The sequence below is a fragment of the Podarcis melisellensis genome (genome assembly GCF_964234715.1).
Source record: "Podarcis melisellensis genome assembly, chromosome: 13".
In the NCBI taxonomy this organism is placed as follows: domain Eukaryota; kingdom Metazoa; phylum Chordata; class Lepidosauria; order Squamata; family Lacertidae; genus Podarcis; species Podarcis melisellensis.
The window spans coordinates 2,680,556-2,692,784 of NC_138545.1; the positions used below are offsets into that span (position 1 = coordinate 2,680,556).

The following is a 12,229-nucleotide window of genomic DNA, read 5'->3' on the forward strand; positions in this document are numbered from 1 at the left end:
TTTCCTACAACACTGAGAAAGCCGCAGATTGACAACTTCAGCCCCTGCTGAAAGCTAATGGTGAGGAATGATGGGAACTATTTTCCTACAACACTGAGAAAGCCCTGGTCTGCTGTCCATGTGCCGTTGGACCTTGAATAAAACTTTAATAAGATCAGGCTGATGCTCAGAAGTTAAATGCAAAGCTTTCTGATACAAACTTATTAGTGCCTTTGTTGCAGACAACAGCCTATCATTCCATAGTCTATGTTTGTGTGAATGAGTGGCTTTAATTATTCCTCCCAACTTGGGTAGCTGTGTGTGTGTTGTACATTTTATCAGTCTCCGTACAAGTGTGCAACCATGCTTCTAGCATTTATGATATCGGTAAAACAGGAGGACACTCGGTTAGATCCGAAACCAGATTTTAATAGAGCTTTGCTGAATTGTAATTATAAACAATTGGGGGAAATGTTGTACATCTTTAAACACAGACAAGATCTTTTGTAACCTTCCAAATGGGTGGAAAACAACTCCTAAATTTCGATTGCCATTTCACCTGGTTTCTCTTTTGCACTAAGTTCTAAACAAGTCAATTAGATTTATTAAAGGGTGAATTTACTTTCCTTGCCTTGTTTATAGCTGTGATTCCAGTTGCCTGTTTAACCAAGGAACGGGGAAAGGGGGATTTTCACAGCCCTGTTTAAAAACAAGCTGTCACAAACTTCCGAGGTGGATTAAACTCAAGAATCAAAGCTGCAAGAACCTTTTCCCCACATCCTCTGCTATGCTTAGTATGTCATCAGTGCTCTCAAACTCACGACTATGTTGTAGTCCACAACACCTAGAAGGCACTAGGCTGGGTGGGGAAGGTTTATCTAGATGAAGAAATTATCCACCCTTTACACTTGAGGTCAGGACACACCCCTTTCTGAAAGGCTACTGCTCAAACAAGACCAATGAAAATTCATCAGAAGAGTAATTCTTCTCCTCAGCAAAGACAGCCATCTCCTGGCTGCCGAAGGTTTCATCTTCTTCTTTCTCCTGGGCCACAGCTTCACTTGACTCCTCAAGGCCCACAACACCCCTGTTCAACATCAGTTCACTTTCTGCCACTGGGGAGACATCAGCCTTGCTCATACTGTCTTCCTTGCTTGGATAACTGGAGGGCATTAAGGGAGGGCTGCTGCAAGAGCTGAGCTGCTCAGCTGTGGCACTCTTAGACCATGGAGCAGCAAACGAGCTCTTAGAACCTTGAGAGGAACACAAAAGCCAGTGAAGATCTCCCCAAAGAGTTATCCTGCATGAGGAGAACGATATCCTCTCCTGTATCTAAGCTGCGTAGAACAACCCGTCTCGCCAGAGCAAAACAGTCCCTTCTACCGCCTTCCTTTGCTGGGTGCTAAATAGAATGTCAGACAACTATTGAACTAATAACAAAAAGGCTTCACAACTTGGGATTTCATTCCCAGTTGTGCTTCTGGGCTCACATAGCAGCAAACATTATAAGTTTCTCACAGAACAAGAAGCTCTCTCTTACCTTTTTGAGCATCACAACGTCCCTTCTTTTGGACAGATCCTTTTGGAACAGCAGCAGCTTTGGGGACTGCCATCTCTTTCCTGCTCCTCTTTGATGAAAGTGGGGTACCTTCAGTTGATGACTTGATTTTTTTTGCCCCTGTGTGAACAAGTTGTATACAGTGGTACCTCAGGTTAAGTACTTAATTCGTTCCAGAGGTCCGTACTTAACCTGAAACTGTTCTTGACCTGAAGCACCACTTTAGCTAACGGGGCCTTCTGCTGCGCCGGCGGAGCACGATTTCTGTTCTCATCCTGAAGCAGAGTTCTTAACCTGAAGCACTATTTCTGGGTTAGCGGAGTCTGTAACCTGAAGCGTATGTAACCTGAAGCATATGTAACCCGAGGTACCACTGTATATGCTACTTTCTTTCTTCTTTTTGATGGATTTAAGGTTAACCTGGGGCCCCTCCAGAAATCCTTTTTACTGAGTATGCATCATGCTCATGATATTATGGGGCGGTTACCAACCAGCAGACTTTCAGTGCTGCTTGTGCCTGCAAGAAGTTTCAAGGAGGTCACAGTCCTTTGTTTGCAACTAGTGTATGCCCCATACCTTCCTGCTAAATTCCTGTTACTTTTTATAACATTTCAAGGTATGTGCCCGACTACATGCCCTATGGATCTCTGCTTTTCAGGGCAGGTGAAAACAAGCTGTGGGGTCTTGATCGGGTGGGTCCAAGATGTAGTGAATGTTTCACTGTGTGAGGGAGAGGTGCCTGCCCCTTGAAAGGGGGTGACAGTGCCGCCACTACTAAAGAAGCTGGTTATGGACCCAATTAACAACTATCAGTTGGTCACAAATATCCCCATTTTAGGGAAGGCGATAGAGAGGGTTGTGGCGAAACAACTGCAAACATTCCTGGATGAGACTGACCAACTAGATCCATCCCAGTCTGGGCTCAGACCTGGATTCAGGACCGAATCAGCCTTGGTTGCCCTGATGGATGACCTTTATAGAGAAAGGAACAGAGAGAGTGCAACCCTGCTCAATCTCTCAGCAGTTTTTGATACCATTGACCACGGTATCCTTCTGGGCTGACTCTGCGGGATGGGAGCTGGTGGCACTGTGCCACAGTGCCTCTCTTCCTACCCTGCAGGATCATGCCCCAAGTAGAGAGAATGTCTTTGGGGGCCCTGGTGCTTACCCTCTGAAGTGCCAAAGGGCACCTCTTACCCCCCAATGCTACACAACATCTATTTAAGCCACGGGGAGTAGTCATTAGGACGCGTGGTGCAAGGTGTCATCTGTATACTGATGACACTGAGCTCTATTTCTCCATTACATCTGAGTCAGGAGATGCTGTGCAAGCCTTGGACTAGTGCCTGGATGCAGTGGTGGACTGGATGCGGGCCAACAAGCTGACCTTGACACTTAGAAATACGGGGGCCTTATGGGTGGATGGCTCCTGTGTCCAGGGTAAAGGTCAACTGCCTGTTCTAGACAGGGTAGCATTCCCCCCAAAGGATCTGGTTCGCAGCTTGGAGTTATTCCTGAATCCATCTTTGTGATTAGAGACCCAAGTGACCTCTGTGGCTAGGAGTGCCTTCCACCAGTTTCTGTTGGCATGCCAGCGGCAACCACTCCTGACCCCAGGAGTTCATGCACTGATGACCCCAAAGACATGATTACTGCAATATGTTTTACATGGGGCTGCCCTTCTATGTGGTCCAGAACAGCCTTTCTCAACCTTGGGTCCCCAGTTGTTGTTGGACTACAACTCCCATCATCCCTAGCTAGCAGGACCAGCGGTCAGGGATGATGGGAGTTGTAGTACAACAACATCCAGGGACCCAAGGCCGAGAAAGGCTGGTCCAGAAGATGCAGCTAGCGCAGAATGTGGTGGCTAGACTGCTCACAGGAGCAGACTACTGACAGCATACCATTCTACTGCTGAGCAGACTGCACTGGTTAGCAATTTGCCAGAGGGCTGGGTTCAAGGTATTTGTTAATTCCCAAAGCCCTAAACAGCTTGGGCCTACAGGACCCTAAGGACCACCTGGTTCCTTATGCTACGTCTCAATCACAGAGGCCTTCTGATGGGCACTTTTGGAGGCCCCACATGCCCCTGAAGTTCTGGTGGCCGTACCAGGGACCGAGCCCTGTGAAACTCCCTGCCCGGTGGAACACCTCGCTAGTAGAGGTTCATCAGGAGTCATTCCTGTTTGTTTTCAGATGTCTTCTAAAAATTGTATTACCATGGTACCTCGGTTTAAGAACACTCTGGTTTGGTTTACAAACTCCACAAACCCAGAAATAGCATCTTGGTTTAAGAACTTTACCTCGGTATAAGACCGGAATCCGAATGGTGGAAGGGCACCAGTGGCGGGACGCCTCGTTAGGGAAAGTGCACCTTGGTTTAAGAACGGTTTTGGTTTAAGAACGGACTTCCAGAATGGATTAAGTTTGTAAACCAAGATACCGCTGTATTTAAATGGGCCTTTCAAACCTCAGATTCTTTGCCAACCAGCTTTTACTGATGTGCCTGACATTTTAAAATAGTTTTTACTGCAGTGTTGTGTTTTCAGGTTGTATACCACCTTGTGGTTTGTATCTCTCTCTTTCTCTCTTTTTACAAAAGTGCAGTTTCTAAATATTTGCATACATAAATAAATAGTAAACACAAATGTTCCGGGGTGGCTGTTGCCCTGTTTTTGTTTTACTGTAGCACAAATGTTACCCCTACAGATGGGAACAACCTGGTAGCATTGGGGAAGCACAGCAGAACAATTAATAAAGTGGAAACTATAGTCTTGATTGCATCCATGACATGTTGCAGAATACACCCTGCCCCCCCCAAACCCCACACACCAGTTTGTAAGAGCCCCAAGTTGATCCTGCCAGTAGCCTATGCTAGCTTGCACTCACAGTTATGGCACATAGCTTAAAAGAGAAGAGAGGCCTGAGGTTGAGGTTGCTGGGGAGGGTGATTGGTCAAAACCTCACCTTCTATGTTGGTTTTCTTTTTGAAATCTCCATCAGATTTCATCACTGGTGTCTCAGGCAGAAACTAGGAGAGAGATACTGTTTGTTAATGTTAACAGAGAGAACATGATAGACCTACTAAAACTTCACTAGACCAATAACATTGCAATGGATTGTTAGGAAAATATATGAAGGGGCCGTCTGCAGCAGCCAGATTGTTAAAAGCGGGGAGACGCCCAAACATTTCTAATAGTGCAAAGACTGAACCAACCTTTTCTTGGCTCTCGTTTGATGCTGATACATTTTTCTTCCCACCCTTTGGTTCTCGGATCCTCTTGGCAGGAGGCTTACAGGTAACGTGTACATGATCTACAATGCAAAAAGGAACAAAGAGTGCAGGGTGGGAGGTCTGTCTTTCAGCTTGTCGGACAATATTCTGACTTCTGACCCCATCCTGCATGTCAAGGTACCTTTCAAGTCTCTGTTGTTTTTAGGTGACTCTCTCCCGCTGAATCGGCTATAGAATCCAAATATCCTTATTCTCTCCTGGTGTGGTGAAAGAGAAGAGTAGGTGTTATAGTACTGATATGCTTCAATTAGTACCCAATTTCTAATAGGAGAGAAAGGCTGGGGCTCCCGGCTGCCATGCCTTTTGCCCTGGAGGTCAGTTCCCCCAGATCTAAATGTATGGCAACTTAAGAGGACAGGCTATCTCTGCATGGCCTCAGAACCATTCTCTTCTTATGCCACAGACTCCAAACCACAGCCTTGGCATTATAAACTAGCCTTGATCAACTAGAAGCCCCAGTTGGCTTAAGCTAGGATTTTCTTCCCCACACATAATATATTCATGGCTAGGACCCAAACCAATGGATTCAAGTTACAAGAAAGGAGATTCCAACTAAAGTTTAGGAAGAACTGTTTGACAGTGGAACAGACTCCCATGAGAGGTGGTGGACTCTCCTTCCATGGAGGTTTTGAAGCAGAGGTTGGATGGCCATCTGACATGTATGATCTAGTTGAGATTCCTGCATTGCAGGGGGTTGGATTCTATGCATTTAAGTGCACCGATTTCTTCCTTGCTATTGGATCTGGGTTGGACTGGGTTAAGAACATGCATGCAGATTAGTGATCCAGACCCAGGGCAAAACTATTAGCCCCTGCTGTATAGTGGTCTTATCCAGGGAGAAGGGATGCAAAACCAACAGTGGAGCTAGACCACTTCCTCATTTAATAGCAGCAGTTCACCTTGTGTGGCCGCACATTTTATACCATGGCAGATTTTAGGTGAGGAAAGAAAAGGCTCATGAGGGGATTCTAAAAGTTAAAACGAAACAAAAAAATTGTGCAAGCAGTGGTATTGGGCTTCCTCCACTCATTCAAAACAGGATTCACAGAATACACCATCATGCAACACCCACAGATGTGAATGGGGAGCTGTGCATTAGCACAAGGGCTTGTGAGGATGCTATTCAGCTGCTTCAAGTTGCAAGTGATGATAGAAAATGAAATGAAATAACAAAAGGAAGTCCTCTCCCCTTGTTGTTCCCCCACACAAACATTAGTCACAGGGAACATAAAATGACTAATTAAGGAGCAATGTACCAAGAATCCCACAACAGAAAACAATGACGGGCCAAAGCTGGAAGGGAGAAGCTTTTTAATTCTTTTTTTAAAAAATCAGTGGCTCTAAAGACCCACAATAACCTTTGCTACCCCACAGCAGACAGAATGGTGCTGAAATCTGAGAGAGCTCCAGCTGTTCAGTCACTCACTTGCCTCTAAGGTTCCCAATGGGCCTTGCTGCCTAGTAGGCAGAGGTTAGAGGGGAACACCAGGGAAGATCAAGTATGATGGCAGGAAATGCATCCTTAAGAATCTCATGTTATTTCTATTTCTGATAAAAGACTAGAATGGGATTTTCCATTGCAAGAATGTTGTGTAAGTTGCTTTGATAGCTCTTCTTGGCTGTAAAGTGGGATGTTCTAAATAAATCAATAAGGTTTCCATTTCATTCGATACAAAAATTGCTACACAGATCATGGCTGAGAAAATACAGGAATACAGAAGATATTGGGCCCCAATGATCTGCCAATAACATCCTCTGCAAAAAGTGTGAAAGCAAAGGATGCAATTATTCCAGAGAGAAATCAACCTAGGTTTATTGGGGCGGGGCGGGGGGGTCATGGAACCTGCCTGTGTCACACCTGAATGCTTAATTGCTCTGCTTCGTTTGCCATCTTCACAGCAGCTTCAAAGTCCCTCTTGTCACCTTTGTTCTTCAGCTTGGCCTCAAAAAGAAAATACAGAACATAGCTATGATTTAAGAAGTGAGGGAGAAAGGGACTGCTTCTTAACATCAATGGGGTGTCTGCTAAACACTTAGCCCATGTGTGGTTTACTTCCCCAGAGTCTGTCACTCCCAAAGCTTTTCTCCTCTATACATGGGAAACGGGGCTGCGGGGAAGTAAGAAACACATGAGGGGGAAATTCTGGATTCCTTATCTGCATGCCACTTTTGCTCCTCTTTCTACATGTCTGGGGCAAATCTGAGTTTACCGGTAAATACACAGATCTGCCACTACTGCGCCTAAACTGACCCTCCTAGAGCTACAATTCCCAAGGTGCCTTGGGGGAAGTCATGATAGCTGGACAGCTCTGAAATTAATCCAAGTTCATTGTGCAGCTGGGGCCTAATCAGGCCACTGTATTTCCAAATTGCAGGGCTGGATTGCAGATGGAGGGAATGGGGGACGGGGACAAAGTTCTCCTCTGATCTTAAGATAAAGAAGCTTGCAGAAATCACGCACATACACACCAGCTTTGCTAGCAGATTTTGGCAGCTTGCAGACAACCTGTTTATTGAGCACTCATTTTGATTTGTTTGCAGGGAGGATATACAATTTCGTATCAAGCAACTGTTACCCCATAATATCCCGTGCATTTTCCTGTCATTTTCCTTACTGCATAGCATCTGCTTTTTTTGAGGGGAAAGCAGGTTTGTTGCACAAGTGCCCATTCCACTTTAATCGTGCGAAGAGAAGTACAGTGGTACCTCGGGTTACATACGCTTCAGGTTACATACGCTTCAGGTTACATACGCTTCAGGTTACAGACTCCGCTAACCCCAGAAACAGTGCTTTAGGTTAAGAGAACAGAATGAGGAGGCCCCATTAGCTAAAGTGGTGCTTCAGGTTAAGAACAGTTTCAGGTTAAGAACGGACCTCCGGAACGAATTAAGTACTTAACCCGAGGTACAACTGTACTTCACACCGCACATAATTAAACTATGGAACTTGCTCCTACAGGAGGCAGGGATGGCCACCAACTTGGATGGCTTTAAAAGAGGATCAGACAAGTTCCTGAAGGAGAGGGCTATATTGATGGTTACTGACCATGATGGTTACGCTATAATAATAATAATAATAATAATAATAATAATACATTTTATTTATACCCCGCCCTTCCCAGCCAAGACCGGGCTCAGGGCGGCCAACACCAGGTATAAAAACAATTGATTAAAATATAACTTTAAAACAAGATTAAAATGCAACATTAAAATGCAGCCTCATTTCAGTAGAAACTCAAATCAAAAACTTTTGGGGGATGAAAACGTCAAATCTTCACCAAGGCCAACTATCCAGACTGGTTCTAGGTGGGCCAGAAAAAAGCCAGAGGACTTTACCCCCACAGTTGGAGGCAGCAATGTTTCTGAATACTGGTTGCTGGAAACCACAGGAGGGGGAAAGGGCTCTTGTGATAGAATCCTGCTTGTGGGTTTCCCATTGGTACATCTGATTGACAACTCTGAGAACAGCATCCTGGATTAGATGGGCCATATTGCCTTGATCCAGAAGGCTCTTCTTATGTTCTTATGCCTTAATGCGACTGGTCTGGATCCCACCCGCAAAAGAGCAAGCATCGGGAAGTATTCACTTTTCTCAGCTATTGTTTGGAACTTCCTCTAGATCCTGCTCCCTTTCAAAAGGCACCTCCTGTTCAATGGACCCTCTTAGAACCCATAACCTCATGGAGACAGGGACACCTTATTTTGTGAACAAGCCGCCATTAGCAAAAAGCCCCACTTACCACACCATTTCCCTTCGCATAAGATTCCTCAAAGTTCCTCAGCATGGAGGCAGAGATCCAAGCCCGGGTCACAGAGCTGCCCAAGAAGGTCACATGGTACTTGCACTGAAATGGGAATGGAAACCGAGAGCATGTCAGTTGTGGTGGGTGGCCATGCCTGTGAGAGACAGCGTGTGAACACATCTCAGATAAGGACTAATGTGGGTAAGAACTTTTCACCGGGAGCTGAGTAGTAATTGCTTTAGGGATAAAGTCAGATTTATCCCACCGACATGCAAACACAATATAAAATAAATATACATAATACTTAACAGGAAGTGAATCTGCCTGAGAAGAGAACAGGAAGTACTCTCCAATGTCTGGATCAGCCTCTATAATTCCAGGCCACCTATAAACACATGGTTGGAAAAGAGCGAAAGACTCTGTAGTGAAGACACTGCCAGGCCAACCCTAGCTTCTGCTACAGGACTGGGAAATGTTTTGAAGCCCCATTAAAAAAAGCAAACAACTTCTTCCATAAGGCCCATATGACCCCAAAAGAGCTTCTGAAGACCTCAAATGCCAATTTGTTCATCTTCTAACTAACAAATGTTACTATTAAAATCAGCCTCCTTTGGGAGGACCATTTTTTTTTTTACCTTTTACCCTTCTGGGAGGACTGGAGGACAATATATGCAATACCGATTTCAGTCCAGAAGTAAATTGGTGGAAAGCTATTTTGAAGGCTTAAAATGTTAAGCATACAGGTCGTATATTATAGAAGAACAAGCCTTGCTAAGGAGCAATCAGCATGGCTTCTGCAGGGAAGCCATTCAGTTTTCACACACAACAGTGGTACCTCAGGTTACAGATGCTTCAGGTTACAGACGCTTCAGGTTACAGACTCCGCTAACCCAGAAATAGTACCTCGGGTTAAGAACTTTGCTTCAGGATGAGAACAGAAATCGTGCTCCGGCGGCGCGGCGGCAGCAGGAGGCCCCATTAGCTAAAGTGGTGCTTCAGGTTAAGAACAGTTTCAGGTTAAGAATGGGCCTCCGGAACGAATTAAGTACTTAACCCCAGGTACCACTGAACTTGCCTGAGGAAGAGCAGAGGTCTTAGCATCCATTGCAACCCTATGTCTGGACCTGCCACTCTGCATGCACTGAGAGCAAAGGTCATGGAGGAGCCAGGACTAGCAAGTGCATCCCCTCTCTCTCATCACACCTGCAAAGGGCTGGTGTCAACAAAAGGAGAGGCATACAGTGACCTCATACAGTGGTTGCTTCTGCAGTAGTCTGTCTCTCTACAATTGTCATCCTTCACTCCCATACTTTTTATGGAGCAGTCAGTTGTTGCATACCAGGATTTTTCTGTGTTGCTCTCCTTTCTTTTCTCAGACATGGTTTGTGGTGCTGCGTATTGTTTTTGCAATAAAACATCACTGTGGTGTCTCCCTGACCTGTGTGGGTCAAGTGCTATTGAGGCTTTTCAGGGATTCTGTGCCTTTAATTAAATGCTTCCTGTTTGCAAGTTCAGCCTGTTTTATTGCTTCCTGATTAGTGGGGGATTAGTGAGGAACAGCCTATTAATTGCCTCCTCTCAATAGCCTTTCTTAATTGCTCCAATGCGAGTTTCTGGTAGGGAGTGGGGAGACTTTTGATTACCCAGATCCATTGGTTTTTCTTTTGACAGCTAAAATTCAACACTCAGGGAAACAAAAAGAGGAAATTCCAGGAGCAATTAGTGGTTAGATTGTCAGGCTGCTTTTTATTTATTTTACTTTCCAGGCAAAAAGGTGTCCAATGTGGCTTGCAAAAACCAGCAGTAAATCCTAAAAAGACATGATGCATGAGGAAAACTGAATGGGATGGAGGAAGACTACAAGTGGCAGGACCTGGATTCAAATTGCCACTTAGTCACTGGGTGACCTTAGGCCAGTAATGTCCAAACTCGGCCCTCCAGCTATTTTGGGACTACAACTCCCATCATCCCTAGCTAACAGGACCAGTGGGATCAAAACAGCTGGAGGGCCAAGTTTGGCCATCACTGCCTTAGGCCAATCGCAATGTCTCAATCTAACCTATCTTACAGGGTTGTTGTGAGGATAGCACAAATAGTACTCATTAATGGCTCCTCATCATCCTGGAAAAAAATGACAAGTGGGGTGCCGCAGGGTTCTGTCCTGGGCCTGTTGTTGTTTAACATCTTTATGGATGAAGGAATTGAAGGGATGGTCATCAAATTTGCAGATGACACCAAACTGGGAGGGGTAGCTAATGCCACAGAAGACAGAATCAGAATTCAAAATGACCTTAACAGATTGGAGAACTGGGTGCTAGCTAACAAAATGAATTTCAATAGGGACAAATGTAAGGTTCTGCATTTAGGCAGGAAGAACCAGATGCAGAAATATAGGCTTGGGGACACCTGGCTTACTAGCAGTACACAGTGGTGCCTCGCAAGACGAAATTAATTCGTTCCGCGAGTTGTGTTGTCTAGCAATTTTTTCGTCTTGCGGAGCGCGGATTTGCTGGGTATCAATGGCTTTAAGAAAAAGGAAGCAAGCCCATAGGGAAAAAAAAAATCGTCTTGCGAAGCAACGCAAAAAACAGAAAACCCTTTCATCTTGCACGTTTTTCGTCTTGCGAGGCATTCGTCTTGCGAGGTACCACTGTATGTGAAAAGGATCTAGGGGGCTTGGTGGACCACAAGCTGAACATGAGGCAACAGTGTGATGCAGAAGCAAAAAAGGCCAATGCTATTCTAGGCTGCATGAACAGAAATACAGTGTCCAGATCAAGGGAAGTAATAGTACCACTCTATTCTGCCTTAGTCAGACCACACCTGGAATACTGTGTCCAATTCTGGGCACCACAATTTAAGAAGGATGTTGACAAGTTGGAATGTGTGCAGAGGAGGGCAACCAAGATGATCAAGGATATGGAAATTAAACCTTATAAGGAGCGCTTGAAGGAGCTGAGTAAGTTTAGCCTGGAAAAGAGGAGACTGAGGTGATATGAAAGCCATCTTCAAATATCTTAAGGGTTGTCACCTGGAGGAGAGAGCAAGCTTGTTTTTCTCCTGCTCTGGAGGGTAGGACTCGAACCAATGGCTTCAAGTTGCAAGAAAGGAGATTCTGACTAAACATTCGAAAAAACTTTCTGACAGTAAGAGCTGTTCAGCAGTGGAACAGACTCCCATGAGAGGTGGGGGACTCTCCTTCCTTGGAGGTTTTTAAACAGAGGTTGGATGGCCATCAGTCACGGATGCTTTAGCTGAGATTCCTGCATCGCAGGGGGTTGAGCTAGATGAACCTTGGGGTCCCTTCCAATTCTAAGATTCTATGATTTTATAAAGCCCGGAGATGCACTGGGCATGTAAGTAAAGCTGTGTTTCTGGGGAGCTCCCCTTTCTGCGGCTTAGAGGCCCCATTCTTGGCCAGTTTTTCTGTCAAAAGACTGCAGCTGCTGTACTGGCAAGGGTGCTAAGAAAGATTGGCTATTTTGGCTAAGCCTTTCACGGAGGGTCAGCAGCTGAAAAAACTGCAGGGATCAAGACACATAGAACTGAGGTTTTTAAGGAGCTGAGATTTAAGTACAGCAGAGCAAAACTGGGGTTTTCACTCTGAGAGACCTGGGCAGGTGTATTTTTGCCTTGGGGTGTGTGTCTGTGTGT

At 45.2% G+C, this 12,229-nt stretch overlaps 1 protein-coding gene across 2 annotated transcripts in view; it reads right to left on the reverse strand.

Moving 5' to 3' along the window:
• Window positions 1-387: 387 nt before the first annotated feature.
• The window catches only part of ZCWPW1 (zinc finger CW-type and PWWP domain containing 1), a 31,188-nt gene continuing 19,346 nt past the window's right edge, over window positions 388-12,229 (reverse strand). For both annotated transcript variants that reach the window (XM_081886831.1, XM_081886830.1), the window contains exons 10-17: window positions 8,885-8,960; window positions 8,573-8,677; window positions 6,691-6,774; window positions 4,954-5,029; window positions 4,755-4,852; window positions 4,505-4,568; window positions 1,520-1,657; window positions 388-1,232 (exon numbers count right to left, since the gene is read on the reverse strand). In XM_081886831.1, coding sequence (XP_081742957.1) covers window positions 919-1,232; window positions 1,520-1,657; window positions 4,505-4,568; window positions 4,755-4,852; window positions 4,954-5,029; window positions 6,691-6,774; window positions 8,573-8,677; window positions 8,885-8,960 — 955 coding nt within the window. In that variant the 3' untranslated portion in view covers window positions 388-918. The remainder of the gene's footprint in view (window positions 1,233-1,519; window positions 1,658-4,504; window positions 4,569-4,754; window positions 4,853-4,953; window positions 5,030-6,690; window positions 6,775-8,572; window positions 8,678-8,884; window positions 8,961-12,229) is intronic.